Below are 17,048 nucleotides of genomic sequence, written 5' to 3' on the forward strand. Positions count from 1 at the left end.
GTTAATGGACGCCGGGATGATTTCTTAGCGAGCAGAAGGGACCGTCTCGCCTTGGATATTGTCCATAAATTCGGAACGTTTTTAATCAAATGCACCATGATTTCCCTCCTTTTTTTATCCTTGATGAGTCATAACGAGTCCTTTTATTTTCGAGTAGACTGAAATGCATCGTCGATCATTTTCCTTGCAAACATCGCGGGCATCGTAAATGGCACGCTGGATAGCACTTTTTAACGCGTTACCGCGTTTTATTCCTTTACGAGGAGATCACGTTTCTCGGTTGTGTAACTCGTATAAACTACACTTCATGCTAGCAGTTTTAAAATAAAAGTAACGATTTTTTAAATATTTTTTACAAGCTCTATGCAGAATATCGTGTAATTAACAGTACATACAGAAGGGTGGTATTTTTACGTAAAAAATTCGGTTGAAAAATATAAAGTATTGTTTTTTCATATAGGGCTTCCTTTTTGGTTAAATTGATATTAAAACTTCAAGCCAGTATTTATTTGTTTACAGTTGTTGACAATGAAAGATGCGTAAAAAAAAGTTTAATTTTTAATAACTTTGCTAAACACTCTGGCTAAACGAGAATTGAGGGTCAAGAACTTATGTACCGTGCGTCGCACGTATCTACAGATATGTATAGGGGAATATAGGGCAAAGATTTTCTTCTATCAATCTTAGAATTTGTTGCATTATTTCTAGATATTTTATTTTGCTTCAACCTTGATTTCAGCAAAATCTTAGAGCAATTAGTGCAAGACAATGCTTCTCGTAAAGTAATTGTATCCAGGAAGGAGGTTGAATTTTCTAAGGGATCTTCTTCGCATGATGTTCATCGGTTCAACGAACCCACTACCCGTACGTCAATTACGTTTCTCATTAATTTTTATCGTAACCGTAAGAAGTATGATTAACGTAGTCTAAAATTTCATCCTCATCTCGGCAGAGCAGCCGGGTGAAATTCAATTTCTCTCTTAGAATTTCGTCGTCGGTTCACTCGGTACACGACCGAGTGGTCTATTGTTTTAACAATTACTACGTTTCTCGCTTTCGGTTAGGAGTACCGGTACTATGGAGAATTCTGGACCCAACTGGAGTAAGGGAATTAAAATCGTTCAGGTTTAGGAGGTGTGCACCAGGTAAGACGTACTCGAGCTTTCGTTTCGTTTTACGAGCTACGAATTAACGTCGTTCGAAACCGAGAAGAAGCTAGGGAAAGGTAGGCAAGCGGGTTCTCCAACATACCAGCAATCGTTCTGCTGGAAACTGTGTTTCACCGTATACGAAATTTGCTTTTCTCGTTTTGCTTAAGCGCGAACTTCTCTGTTTCTCCAGCGACACGTTTAATTGGATCGATGGAAACGCTTGTCATTCTCTACCTGGTTATGAATCACCATTTGACTCGAGTTTAAAGCGAAAAATAGTAAATCGAAATGAAATAATAAAACTTAGCCTGTTGTCTTTTAATTGTATTTTAATAACATCCAAAGTGTCGAATCGTCGTTGGAATTTGAGTGACAATCGCGTCGAGGATTATTAGATAACCCGGTAGTATTTGTATACGCAATTTCTGTCGTATTACGAGCTGAGCGCGTGATTCAACTAAACGTTACATGTGGCACAGTTTTGCGTGGGTGCTGGTGATGTGCGATCCGACTATTCGGGTCGGTTCGGAAAACATCGGGCGGACTCGGACGAGCTCTTAATTCTTATGTACTTGTTAATTAATACTTGCAATAAGCATGTGCAAAATCTGTTTTATGTGGAATTTTGGAATAAGATCATTTTTATGTAGAAAAATAATACTTGTAACGAATTTATTTGAAATGAATTTCATTCCATCCCACCTGTATGTTCATTGTATACATGCTTATTGCAAGCATTAACAAGTATTTACATGAGAGTTGGGACTTTATTCGACCTGACCCAAAATAGTCGGGCTACCCGACTGCACGCATGTATCGGACACCCGTCCGACCCGCCCGATTTTTCCCGAGTCCGCCTGTGCCCGTAACATCGGTCACTCGCACATCCCTAGTAGGTACACGTACGCGTTTGCACGTGGTAGACTGGTACAAATCATGGAAGAGGGATGGCGGTTTGAGTAGGTGGAGGATCGAGCCAGCTGCTTCTGGGATTGGCAGTACTCCAAGGGAACAAAAATCGTCGAGCCGTCTTGCTCGACGATACACCGGCAAACGCGTGATTTGTGTGCTTTATTAAATCCGATATTGGTCGGCTCGGCTAACCCGATTCCTGGTCATTGGATATTTCGCGCCACGTTTCTCGTCGTATCGTATAGTAATCGTATAGTATCGTATCGTATTTAGAAAATCAAGAATTTTTTAAATATTTTAATAGGATCGATGATGAGTTTCATCACATGAATTAAAAATAGAGAAATATTCACCTTCTCCACCGCCTTGAACACCCGAATCAAATTGAAACCAGCCAGTTTCCGAATATCTTCCTCCGACCATCCGCGCGCCAACAACTCCGCAAAAAGCTCCGGGTATTTGCTGACGTCCTCCAGACCTGTCGGTGTCCTGAAACAACCAGATCGTAAAACGGTTTCATTTAGAAATGCTTCGGGCGCCGTTAACGTCGAATTCGTCGATTAATCTCCCTCCTGTCCGCACGAACGACTGTCAAGTCTTTTTCCTTCTCTCTCCTTTTCTTTTTTTTTTTTAATCACTCTTTATTTTTTACGTGCTCGATAAAGGGTTCCTTTCATCTCGAACATCGCTATTTACCTACATGAATATTTCCTCGTGATGAAATAGTATTTTAATGAAGCGACCGAGTGGCGAGAGTTTAAATTAGAAAACTGCTCGAAACTTTTTACAAGACTCCCATCGTATAGCTCACAACCTACTCCATATTACCTGTGTAATTTTTCTGCGCGTAATTCTTCGGAGGAAGTTTAATCTATTACGGTTTTTCCGCGTTTCTTCGTTGTTTAACGCACACTAGGAGACCCCGGATGACTCCGTTAACGTGTAGAAAAATTCACTAGCGAAAGAATTTGCAACTTCGGTCTCAGCGGGAATTTCCCGACCCCTCATTTGCATCACTCTTTCAATAAAGAATTCGCTTGATTTCTTTTTCTTTCCTTTTATCATACGTTATTCAATTTTGTAACAAGTTCGCATGGAATGAATTAAGTTGGATCAATTTCAAAGAACGATGATAATTTCCTCGATGGCACGCGTTTAGACAATGAAATCGAGTTAGATTCGTTTGGAAGAATGAGAGAAGGAGAGAAATATCATTAGAACAAAGCTGTCCAATGCAAATTCGTGGCACGATAACGAGCTTGTTGGAAGAAGCGAAGCTGTCGCGAATAAATTACGATTCTCCTCGGGCGGTTTATTCCTCATTACTCTAATTACTATTAGAGCGAGTCGCTTGATGGCTCGAGCTGTGAGGTTCGTTCTTCACAAGCTCGACTGGTTTACGAACCGAACGCTTGCGAAAATGTGCCACGAGGTCGGACCTCTCGGCTGCGTTTTAACGATTCCCGGTTAAGAGTGCAGATAAGCCGGTAGATAATGAAAATTGACGACTATACGTACGTATTTTTTTCATTCCCGATTATTACAACGCGATCGAGGTCAACCTTCGTCTCTGTCTCGAATTCATTCAAATCAATCGATCCCGTATTTCAATATATAATATTTCTGGTTAAATCGCAAAATTTCTTTTTAGGTCGAACGCGTTTAAGTAGAACACGTTATTCATCGTTATTTTTACAATCCTGAAGTTTCATTTGCCTCGATTCTTTCTTGTTACTCGTCGTTATCCACAGCGGATGATCTCAAATTATTAGAGCCACTCACATAAATTGATGATTTTACATAAAAATGATTAATTCTTAAATGAAAACCGAATTAAACAGAGTATTGTAGGCGTTAGTGGAGGGGGAGAGAGGGTTTCATTTCCCCGGACGCCTTTAGTTTTTTTGATCAGCCATTTTTGATCACCCACTGTAAATTGACCGCCACTAAGAATTTCTAAGGATATTCAGGATTAAATTTATAGTTCAACGTTAATCATGTTCAGAGTTTTCTTTCATCCTTTACGTAGTCGATCATACGCGCTCAGAATTGTCTCTGTTGATTTATTCGAAAGGGATCATACAAATAAATTGATACTCGTTCGAAAAGCATGAACGCGAATCTCTGCCAACTAATTTCGACACGGTCGATGATACCAATGGGGGTATGAACGAGCGGATATTCGCGGCGAATTAGAGGCTGATCAGTCTGAATTTCGACGTTCTCATTACGCGCGACATAACGAGCGCCAGAGAAGGGCCAGTGTCGACAACGAGCTTTGCAGAACCGTTGAAAGCTACCTGCTGACAATGTCGGCCCAACAAGAGCGGTTACAGACTTATTCATAGCGCGTCATATCGCGGCTGAAACTGGCAGTTATGCAGCTGTGTATTGTGTACAGACATCGACTGTCTGCGGTCACCAGCGCGTTGTTTCAATCTCGGAAATTTCCAAATCGAGTCTGCCCATCGTTAAAAGATAACGATGAATGATAGGCGTCATGCGATCCCTTTCGATTCGTCGTATTTACCGAAGATTGTCACAATTTTCAGCGTAACGATGCTGGATTATAAAATAGACAAATTTTCAATTGCACCCATCGACTGGGGAGCGTCTTTTTTTTCGTTCTCCAAGGAGCAAATAACAATTACGTACGTCAGCTAGGATAAAGGAGAGGGAGCGGGGAAACGAAGAAAAGAGAGATATAGAGCAGGATAAAATACTGGCCGTGGAAAATTGAGCCGAGACGAGATTTATCGGAGTCGTTTGAATGGCGCCTGGCCGAAGCTTGTCTCGTTCCTCGTTGCCCGAACGTGTATTCCGGTCCACGATATTTCCAATTCCCTCTGCTTTTCCATCGCAGTTCTACACCGACTGGAAAAGCGTGCACGCGCCGGTAGTACGCGGCGTGTTCGCACGATTTTGTCGGCGATCTATACAGCCGATTCTACAGGAATCTGGGTACGAAAAAGAGGGAAACGAAACGCGACAAAGCGCTTCCATTCACGTGGACACCAGAACTGCATCAGGACCATCTTTTTCCAGCAGCCTTCCGTATACGCGATCAACGAGAAAACCAAAAATCCTATTCGAACGAGAAGATACATTTCGTCCCGCCGTTCTGACAGTGATTTATAGAGTAGGAATGAAAAGGAGAGGAAAAAAAGCCGGTGCAATGGAAGAAACGTTGAAAGGATCGATACTCCTGGAGAAGCAGTTACCGTGTAAGAAAAGGAAAAGTAGGATGCGATCGTTTTCCCTCGTTCGTCCTCGGTATCGATGCTAATTGCGACGATTGCAAGATCATCGAACGGGATAATTGATGATTAGCCGTGGGAACGATACCATTTCCTCTCGACATCGATTTTCTTGAAAATAGAAACCTGCATCTCTATTTCGGTATATTTTAAAATGTGATTTACGTCATTGGAAGATATCTCGTTTAATTTTAGTTTCTGACGATTTCCTCGAGTTAAAATCTCTTTTCCTGGATAATGTAACGTGTAGATAGAAATCTGTTATTTTTATTTTAAATTCATATCAATCTGAATTTGAGATAAAACCAGCAGATCAACGTAAGCGGTTCTTAACTTTGATACTTTCGATTGTTCTGCTCGTTTTATCGCGGGAAACCACGAATTGCTCGCAGCTACAGCTAATTACGCCATTAGATTAACGGTTACTTCGAGGTTCACCGCAACCCTGACCCTCTGCAACTTGCCGCTGGATGAATTTTAATCGTATCCAAGAGTTTGTAGCTCATAGTTTGGTAAAACGTTACCAACTCCTGAAATTCTTCGCCTGTTATACAATCTGCATTTATACATTCATTATCCCTTTTCGACGAAATTAAAATTCGCACGTGATTTATAATAATTTAAACAGGAAAGGTATCGACCGAGCGTACATTTTCGAAAGTAATTAACGATACGCCGGTGAAAATTTTCGTTTCTCGACACGCCAAAATAATTATTTTGTAATAACATTATTACGAAATAATTAATGACGTTAACGGTGAATCCATACTTCAATATCTCGTAATACACGGGAAAGCGTAGAGAAGACCGTTTGAGATTACGTTAATGTGAATTTTAATATCCCTTAAAAGCCTGTTGGTTTACGTAATTAACATGAATATTGAGTTTTATCGATTCGCTGTTACTCGGCAATAATAAATTCGCATTTCCCTCCTTTTTTTTCAAAATTCACATCAACAGTGATTTATTGTTCAATTTAAAACCCCATTATTTTTACTTCATTCAAAAGTGAAGGATGTACTTTTCAATGATCCATTTGTATTTCGAAAATAAACATCAAAGTAGAATAAAATGATTTTCCGACAAGTTCGTTTTCTGTGTTCGAGTAAAATGAGATTTTCTTTCTTGCGGAAAGATAAGCACCAAGATCAGTTCGTTGAACTTCGAATCGTCGACTTTCAAGCTGAGTTTTCCCGCGATTAGTCGATCCTCACTTATTTCAGTTTACTTAACCCTCTCGTATCGTTATCTCGCGCTCTGCTCGTTAAGGATACTCGATCAGAGCAGCGATTCTGCAAAGTGAACCATTCCCATCGGCATTTATCCTCGTTTCAATGATTCGCAAGTCGGGTCTCTTCGACGAAAATTCTTTCAATAATTACTTTGTTAAATTTGTATAACTTGTTATTAGCCGTTGACCCAGTTTTCCATTTCAGTTAACCAACTGCCGTACCTACAGAAAAATGTATGTGCATCGGACAAGTTATTTTAATTGATCGATCATCTCCTCTGTTCACGGTTAAACGACGTTTCGATACGGTGCGTTAACTTTTACACGGACTTCTAATATTCATGAATTTCGTTCAACCTTTTGCCGTCCATCTGTATGAAATTTTTCAATTTTCCAATCACCCGCGCCATACCCGATCGATCCTCCTGTAAATTAAATTCTCCGGAAACTGCACCCTCTATAAATTAAATTTCAGAAATTGAGATAAAGATTTTCATCAGAATCGAGGAACTTCTTTACAAATTGAATCGAAGAATGACCTGAGATACGATATTAAGATCGTAGAAGATAATGAAATAACTTGATACGTTCGATTCGTCGATAAATCCACTAGAACGTTGCAAACGAACGATATTCGAGCGGTGACATGGTAGATATTTCTTTTCTGCTCTTCACCCTTTTTTTTTCTATCGCGCCACGTGCAATTTGCGTCTCTCCCGTTGCCACCTTGTTTTTCAACCCTTCCAGCTGCATTTCGCCACGCCCATGCGTGTTTTTCGCGCGGATTTCGAAAGCCTCGACAACTTTTTAGCAGCTGCTGTCCGCACCCTTTTTTCCCCTTTTCCCTACGCTGCTTCTCTATGTTTTTTTCTTCTTTTTTCGCGCGGTTTAATGGCCGGCGTTCTGATTTCAGCCTCGAGCGCGTATAACGCTTCGCAGTCTCGCAAACACGACCCACCGATAGTCCTGTGTTTCTTCCGTTCCTTTTGCACCCTTGTTTCTCTCATACATTTAACATTCTAAGCTCGTTAAACAACGCGAAAATGTGAAAATAATTTAAAAAAAAAATTGTAATTAGCGTTTGGTAAAGTAGATAAGAGTAAGGGAAATAATAATGGCGTTAAAAGTTAAGCTCGCGATGCACCTTGTTCGAGTGCAAATGCACCCCGTATCGCGCTTTAGTCGCGAACATATAGTAGTTCAAATACTCTTCTGTATCTGTATACTTCCTCCCAGAGAGCTTAATGCAAACAAAATGAGCCATCGCAATAATAGCACGCCATATTTCCAGTTGAAGCTGCTTTTAGCCCATCTCGCGTATGCGCTCGGTTATTTCAGTTAGTATTATCTTCGCTATAAATATGGCGGAAGTAACGAGAAATGTCTTGTAACGAAACTCGATGAATTATCGTATTCTTCATTTTTTCCCCGTTATCGAACTCTACCCGGAGGCGGCAAAGTGTGCTGACTTTTTAGAAAAGAATCTCGTGGAATTTATTCGCGAAATGGTCTGAAAACTATTCCGATACAAAGGCGCGGAGAAAAGAGGAGATGCTGTTAAGAACAGGCCGGAAGAACGCTGATCGTTACGTTTTTATGGGGCACCGGTCAACGCTTTCAGTAAGCGTTAAAAAGCACACGTGCTTTATGGTCGGTGTACGGTGGTTCTCGTAAATCGCGGATGGTACAGAGGAAAACAAGAAACGCTGTCAAGAAAATTCTTCTTTTTCGTCACTGATTCACCATGCGTTCGTTAAAATTTCCTCATTTGTTACGCTCGCCCGTGACCTGGCAGCCCCCTCGTGATTTATTACTAGAAGTCTCGTAAGGGTAATTTTACAAGCGTAAAATGAGCATCGTTGTCTACCTAGTATTATTATTTCAAAATTCTGTAACGTTCGATGGTGCTATCTTTAATCTAAATTAATGAATCGGAATTACTTTGAAATGAATTACATCGGATAGATAAATTACTACCGAGATAGCGACAATTTAAATTTAATTTTCAATTTATTTTTACTCCGTTCGGTGTACACTACGTTAATTGAGTGGGTTAGCTACTGTGTGTGTATACTGTAAAGTTTATAAATTAAAAAAATATCGAGCTGAAAAAACTTACAGATTGATTCCGTCGTAGCCGGCGCCTATTCCAACGTGGTCGATTCCAGCAATTTTTCTTATATGATCGATGTGAGCTGTAATAGGAAATAAGTAAATCAAATTAATTTTATTAAAACGATTATGTTCAAAATGAATAGTGTTACGAGTGAAATATTATTACTGTTTAGAATACTTTCTCTATTCTTGTTTGGTGACCATTTCATTAAACGAAATGGTCAGTCAGCGTGTTAAGCGGTCGAAATTGTTGCGTTGCAGCGAGCGTGCGTCGAGCAGGGTGCAACGAGGAATCAATCATGACGGTAATATTGTCAATGGGCTAACACGAGCGAGCGCATAGCTGAAATTATTACCACGAGTCAGTTTAACGCGACGCTTCCTGTCCGTGAGCATAACTCTCTCAACGTTTCCTCCGCGATGCGAGCGATTTAACGCGCACGGAAATGCATCGTTTTCTACCCCTCAGAATGGATAATTGTCGATCAAAAAAGATACAATCGAGTTTCTCTATGCGTTCTCGAAGATTGTTCAAATTATTGGAACTTTAGTTTCGTTCCTTTTACTCTTCACTCGACTGGCTCGCGAAACAACGTTAAACGTCAAACACGTTCTTCTGGAACGAACTTCGCCTTTGAGAAGAAGAATTTAAAAGAAGTTGTTGACTGTCACACGCGAACGATTCGATCTAGTTTCGAAAACGAGTTAGTCAAAGTTCCTGTACTACGCGTATCTCTGTAAATTCGAACCTATTCACTCGATGGAATATCAACCGAACGGAAATGTATCAAATGAAAGAGTAAAAACTTTCGAACGGTGATAGACGATTCGATCAGAAATTTCTCTTTTAACATTCCTCGGTATTTATTTCATCGATCCTTTTTTTTCGTCGACCTATAGAAAAATTTCGCGTTATTTTCGAATGGAACGAAGATATTCGAGCGAATTAAAAAATTTATTCTCTCAACGAGGAGGAACAAGATCAAACGATAGTACCGCGGATGAAATCCTGGCTCCTGGGGGAAAGCTTAGCGTTACCGCAGTGTTCCAACCCCTTTTTTTTTTTACCCCACAGGGACCATGATATTTGCTTCCTGCTGGATGCATTTCGCTATTCCCAGCGCCGCGACGCGCTCGCACCAAGTGCGAAGGTTAACACGGGACGCGTGAAACTAGTAATCCTCGTCCCGGTATTTCACTTTGTGGCATGAAAAAAAAGTCACCAGTGCAAACAAACCAGAAACGAGACGAAATTCACTGAGAGAATTCGGAATCACGCATGCGTTCTCAAAGTTTCATCGAGCACCGTATAGTGTTATGAAGGGGCGCTACTAAATGGTTACTTGCTCTTCCGGCTGAGCTCACAGTTCGGTTAGGTAAAAGGAAAATAGAATGCGTGATGCTAAGTAAAGAACCGAGTAGCGAGAGATTTCTTTTTTTTTACACCATCCGTTAATCAAGGAAATACTATGTTGCACGCGAACGTACGTCTTCGGTTCCGCGGCGGAAATGCGAGGAGCCGGTGGGAAAGTGTATTGCGGGAAAACGGAGACGAGAAAATGCCGAGTTCCGTGCCTGTTCGCGTTGAAATTCTAAAGTTACCCACGCTCGCGTCTCATGAATCACAAAGGGTTCGCGGATATGAAAGTGCAATTGCCCGTCGTCGACTTCCCTCTGCAACTTGCGTTCGATGAGGAATACTTTTTATTCTTCTTTCATCCTCTAAATCGTGCGGATGGAATGTCTGGTGGATTGCATAGATTTTCCTTTGTGTTTTATTTCCATGAAGAAAAGAGAATTTTACTCGGAACACCGACCATGCACGGTTTCAACGCGAGTGATGTAAAGCAGACCTGTCTAACCTGCGGCCCGCGAGCCACTCGTGGCTCTTTCCCCTATCACGGAGCTCGCGATCGGCTCCCCCCACTCTTCCAGTTGGTTTCCCGACTCTTCCAATATTTCACGCGTATTCCTAATTTCGTCAAGGGGCGAATTACTACTAAACCGTTTAGCGCACAGAAAAGTGTCCGGACTAGTACAAGTTGAGCTTTGGAAATCGAGAGTACAAGATATAACGCTTGACTAAAGAAATGCGTCCGGATAGGTCTGTTCGGGAACCTAGTTAGTGGTGGGGTCTCAGATAGCCTAGGCCTAGATAACTTAAATATTTTTCTTTCCATAATCGCCTTTATTCGCTTTTTCACCTTTTCCACGGATGAAAAGAAAATTGACATTTGTTCCAAGCTCTATTGAATAGTGTTCTTAACCCTTTCGGGGAAACGCGCTGGTATTTGTTCTCCGAATGGTAGGGTGTAAATCGGTAAGAGTCGCGGCTTAGCCGAGTAGGAACCATATTAACGGAAGGGAAAGAGAAGAAGGAACAATTTAGACGCGATTCCAGCATCCCCTTCAATTAGCCTTTATCCCAGAATATGAGACGAGAATCGTGCTAGGAGGACGAAGCTTTGTGGAACAACGGGCGAGGTAACTGTGATTCAGGCCGGAAGGGGAAGAATTAGCTGAGGAATTTTATCGACTCGAACAAAATCGATTCCCTCGGGATAACGAGGCGATTTGTATAGAACAATATTTGAAATGTGTTCGAATAAAATTCCTCTAACAACAATGTTTGAATATACAATCGACACTTACCAGCCACATCCTCCAACGTCGATTTCTCACCGCAGCTGATAAAATGGGGGTAGAAGGACACCATAACGATACCATCGGTCTTCGCCTGAAAGCAGGAAAAGAGAAAAATAACTCGTTAGGTTGTTGACTGTTCAGAATCGCTGTAAAATCTCGGCTACGAACGGGGAATCGATGTTGTTACTTACCAAACGTCGTAGCGCATGGTCAGGCACGTTTCGCGAGGAATTGCAAAGGGCGTGGGCGCTGCTATGGCTGAAAATAACGGGTGCTCTCGACGTCTTCATGGCGACCAGCATCGTGGGTACGGAAACGTGCGACAGGTCTACCATCATTCCTAGCCGATTCATTTCGAGAACGATGCTCTGGAAAAGTTTGCAAGGATAATTCGACCGAGTTTCGAGTATTACGAACACGGATTGTCTCTTCTGCAGAGATATTTCGGTGTGAACTACTTTCAAAGACTTCACGAACGAAGCATCTTAATCGGCCAGGCTATTTCCTCGGCTTACAGACTACTTTGGGAATCGAAAGTCTCCGATTAATGCGGCTTAAAGAAGTCTCGATGACGCGACGTTATTCGAGAGAGAACAACTGGAAGAATCAAAGAGTCTGAAGGAGATAACTCGCGTCGATGCAATCAGCGAACAACGCTATGAATGTAATTTAATTTAAAATATTAGATTGTGAAAGTTTCCGAAAATTAGATGCGAAAGTTGAAACACGCTGCTGTTGGATCGTTCTCGGTTACTTGGTAACACCTTCACGCGTAATCCGTGACGGTTATTACAAATGTTGCACGGATCAGATTGAAATTCACGACAGCCGGTTCCCTTAGACTTTAGACGCTTTGTTCGCGAGGAATTCCAATTGGCGAACGGAAAGACGAGAGATCCGTAGTTTGATGTTTGGCGAGTTAGGAGGAAATCGTGTTATTTTCGGTATTCCATACGCGTGTTACCCCCGTGCACTGTTTGTTCCGGCACTTTGACAACTTCAGAAATTAAGTTTCGAATTCCTGTCTAATAACCGCGTTCGCGTTTTCGAGAGTTGAAAAAAAAAGAAAAGAGAAGGTTGCAGAGGAAGCGAGTTCCTTGAGGAAGCAGTATTTCATCGAGATAAAAGATTTCCAATAGGTTCGATCGAGAAAACTGCTGTCACGACCGGAAATATCGTTCTTGGTATCTGACGTCAAGCTTCCGAGATACTGTTGCTAATACAGAATTCGATTTCATCGTTGACGCTTATCGTTTAAGATGGAACGAAACGGACATTCGTCTCCTTCACCCTATAAGTTTCCTCATTATATTTCGTCAGTTTTTAAAAAATTTTGATATTGGGTTTGACTGACGTAACGAATTTAAGAGGCCACTCTAGAATTTTGAAAAAATCGACATTTCTTTTGCTTCAAAGGTGCCTTAATATCTTAAATATGATGTGGCAAAAGATTATGGGTGGGAAAAATCTCTAAGTACTCGAATTTTGAATTCTGGCGCAGCCCCTCTTGGTCTGTTGCGCCAATTACTGAAGACTTTAAACGCATTTTTCAAACTGACCGGACTCATAAATCAAACAGATCATCACCAATCGATTTGAAAATTTAACAGTATACTCAAAACTAAATTATATTGCATAGTTCTTTTGTTATAAATAATTTTCTGGCGATTTTTTCTTGAAATTTTACATTTTCTCTTAAAAAATACGCCATTTTTGCAAAAATCCTACGTAGTTCGGAAGCTGTTCTCATATATAATCGAAAATATTTTGGTTTTTTATCCTAAGTTAAAAATTGCAAGAGCTGCTGGTCGTTTAGCCCTACAAAAAAGAGGCGTCATCGAAGAAATGCTGCATAGCCCATATTTTCACTTGAATCACTATACAAAAATTAATTTTTAAACTTTATTAGTTGCAAAATAAAGTCATGCTTACAGAATTTGGATTTATTCCATTATTTAAAGAAAAAAATTCCCAAAATATGCCCATTTTTTCTTGCTCTAGAGTTACTTAACCCCTTAATATAATCGAATGATTATCGGGGAATGGAAGTTTAAATTGGAAAACGAAGGGATTATATTTTGAATAATAACAATTGTATTCTGCTGTTCTACGTACATTTCGTAATTTTTAAAATAAATACAAAAATTCCAGATCCTATGCTGACAACATTGTGACACTTCCGTTTATTCACAAACACTCGATTCCATTCGCTGCTTCCTGCTTGCTTGCATGCTTCGATTTCTACAAATATGACTTCGAATATCTATCATAGTCAAACACGTGTGTTTGACTGTTTCCGCACAATCGACGCGTTACTGCAAAATAGTCGTATTTCAGCTCTTATTTATCGGATAACAAGAGAAACGACAGGAAGATAGAATAAAACCAATGTTTCTACAACGAAACGTATTCCTAACAGATATTCAGTCATTTTTCTGGAAAACGACGCCTCCGTATGAACAAAATTTTATTCTACATTTTTCGATTTAAATTTACATATAGATTCAACGCCTTTTCGATTGTACCGCCGTTTCGAGGACGCCCTGTACAGAACACAGGATGACACCCCATAGAGTTGATATTCAGAAATGCGACAACTTCATAAATACCTAATCTTCCATTATACCTAACAATTTATCATCTCGTACCATTACACTCGTTCTCGTGTAACTGTTCGCATTGTTTCGAAGTTACACGAAATTTCTTCCCACGAAATGAACCGAGATGTATCGTCTTCTTTAATTCTTCATCTGGAAGCGACGACGGTTGTCGCGAGAATATATAAAAAGAGGATGTTTAGGGGATGAAAAATGATGGCGAAGCGTTTCTTCGAGGAGGAAAGTTAGGCGTAGGTCGGTGATTTCGCTTTTCATGATACGCTGGCTGGGCGATTCATTTCTTTCGGGGGCACAAGTCAGACGGCAGATATATTTTTTTTTTTTTTTCTGGACATTGAAAGAATCCACCCTCGTGAATCTTGGGGTTAAGGTGGCGTAACACCGTGTAGTCCGACAGGATGACGAATAGGGCTTCATTCTTTCGTGGATCCTTTCGAAAGGTACTCACCGTTTCTATAACAGACACGTTTCTTTTTTTTTATGTTGATTGCTTTCTGCAAGCCTGCCTAACTGCTAGAAGCGAAAGTGCCACTGTTCCCATTCTTACCGCTTTAGACTTCCCCCATCATCTAGTAGTATGGGGTAGTGGTTTCTCGCATCATGAGTTAAGGCTGGGTTAGACACGGTTAGTAATTTAGTCGAGTGGCGAGTAGCTACGAGTAGCGCATAGAAAAGTGTCCGGACTAGTACAGTTGAGCTTTGGAAATCGAGAGTACAAGATATATCGCTTGACTAAAGAAATGCGTCCGGACAGGTCTGTTTGGAAGCCTACTCGACCAGAAAAATCCAATGAAACGGATCTACTCGACTAAATCGTTTTACTAAACTACTCGACTAAACTGTACTGTCCATACATAGCAAATTACTAAATTACTCGTCACTCGACTTAATTACTAGCCGTGTCTGAACTAGGAATACGCGTCAAATACTGGAAGAGTCGGGAATTTCGATGGGCAAAAGGGAACCAGAGTTCCCAGAGTACGCCACCCTCGCAGATGAACAAGAGGCGCGAAATGCACCCTTAAATCTGCTAACAGAGGGGAACTATGAAGTAGAAGAAGAGTCGTGAAACCAACGGAAGAGCGGGGGGAGCCGAGATACCCGGGGGCGTAGGTTAGACAGGTTTGACTTTGTGCTTCGCAGAAATTTCAAAGTGCGCACTTCAAGCATACATTTTAGCGTCTAATATCCATCGACGGCTAATGGCAATGTCCTTAAATCGCTTATGCTCAACAACAGCTGGTCAAGCGAGCCATGAAACAAAAGCTGCAGTAAAAGTTGCAACTTTTATCGCTTTTATCCGACAGTTCGGTATAAAACTGCGTATATCCGTAGTCTTGATCGAGGCGAAGTTCTTCGAGACACCGAGCGGGGTACGGTTATCCTGTTCTTTCCGGACGGTCAAACTCCTTCTCTTGATACTTCTGTTTGTTACCCGGCAGCCGCTGTTATCGTTGTCCAACAACTTCAGTCGCGAAACTGTCGATGCTTGGCCGCCTATTTAGACGAAACTTTGGGAAACAAGCTGGCAGCTGTCCTGAAAAGGGCGGTTGGTCATTCCAAAACTTATCGGTCAGATGTTGGAAACTTGACGATGTTCGTTGTTTCACGGTGGATGGGTCAATTTTGAAATCATTGACAACTATGAAGAGGGACGATAAATGTTCGTAATTAGGGATTTCACTGTTTTATTTGCATTAACAAATTTTCGATTATTTCCCGGAGAGGAAAGGGATAAGAAAAGGGGGCAGAGGTTAATAAAGGAGGGGTATTTGAAAGTTTAGCCACGCTGATGAGATGGTCTATAGATTCTGGGAATTAAGATCAGAGCCGAGGGGGAATGATAATGCAGTTCCTAAAGACTGTTCAGGTGGTAAAGTAATGGCGAACGCTTTACGCCAGAAACTTCATGAGATTAGACAGAAAGGAGGGGGGAAGGGGACCAGGAGAGTAATATTAATAATAAGGCAAGAATTTCTTAATGTACATTTCTGACTTGTACGTTTCTGAACGAGTACCGGCTCGTTTGTAATTAATGTTTCGAACGATTCAAGAGAATGTTCTTGTTCTTGGAAAAAAAAATATCCGTCCATTCTTTAAACGTACACTTCCCTGTTCCTAGCTACGATATTACCCTATTGTCCCGCGAAAGTTTCCGTACTGGAGCACGATAAATCATGTTGCTCCTGTTCTCTTTCTTCTGTTCCATTTACCGGTACGCTGCTGTTCGATTCAGTCGAACTTCCAACAAGTAATTAATCATTGAAATAAGCGATCGATCAGCCTGCAAATATCCAAAGCACGACCGTGTTCGTCTTAGTAAGTAGATGTACCATCTAATTTGCAAACTTGTCGTTTGTCATAGAAACTTTACTCGCTTATGCTAATAACAATTTTCAAATTGTAAGCACCGAAGGAAGAGTTTCCTCTGGGTCACGATACACACATTTGGCAGGCCAGATTAAAGGGAACACGATTTTCTGCCCTCCTGTCCGCAGCTCTCGGTCACGGCCCTTGAGCCGAAAATACCAGACCATATTTCTGCTTTATTAAATAAAAAAGCACCGTGTTCTGCGAGGGAACAATTTCTTTCTGTCGAATGGTCAGGCTTGTAACTTCTCAGACTTTTTCTTCATTTTCTGCTCTTTATATAGAAGCTACACGCGACCAATCAAGAAATACGTCTTAGCGCGAGCTTTTTATGACGTTATACGCTTGGTCGTTTCGCAGCATTGCAACAAACGAGATATATTCGCGTTTTGCAGGAATATCATCCACCTTGCTTTGTACTAGGAACAATGACTCGTTCTACGAGTAATAGTCTATGCTTTGCTGCTTCTTATCCGCTACTGTTTTCACCAGAGATTCGATGCTTGAAACCGACATGGCAATTAGGCGAAAGCATCGAGCTGCGACCGAGTGTGCTTTTAGCGTACGTCGAATCAACGATCCGTAGATGTTGAACATTTTTCGACTCTCCTTCGTGTACTGTTTCCAGGCGTAGATATCGGATAAGACGGGTCACGTATCAGCTTGAAAAATGTGGCTTTGAAATTCAGTGGTACTCCAGGTAGGTAGCCACTAGGAAAATCCAGAAAATATCTTCCTCGATCGTGGT

The 17,048-nt window shown here is 41.1% G+C and overlaps 1 protein-coding gene across 2 annotated transcripts in view; it reads right to left on the reverse strand.

Moving 5' to 3' along the window:
- The window catches only part of LOC114872788 (dipeptidase 1), a 57,854-nt gene that overhangs the window by 2,720 nt on the left and 38,086 nt on the right, over positions 1-17,048 (reverse strand). For both annotated transcript variants that reach the window (XM_029180379.2, XM_029180380.2), the window contains exons 8-11: positions 11,504-11,680; positions 11,319-11,403; positions 8,671-8,746; positions 2,417-2,552 (exon numbers count right to left, since the gene is read on the reverse strand). In XM_029180379.2, coding sequence (XP_029036212.1) covers positions 2,417-2,552; positions 8,671-8,746; positions 11,319-11,403; positions 11,504-11,680 — 474 coding nt within the window. The remainder of the gene's footprint in view (positions 1-2,416; positions 2,553-8,670; positions 8,747-11,318; positions 11,404-11,503; positions 11,681-17,048) is intronic.

This window comes from Osmia bicornis, chromosome 1 (assembly GCF_907164935.1).
Source record: "Osmia bicornis bicornis chromosome 1, iOsmBic2.1, whole genome shotgun sequence".
Lineage (NCBI taxonomy): Eukaryota > Metazoa > Arthropoda > Insecta > Hymenoptera > Megachilidae > Osmia > Osmia bicornis.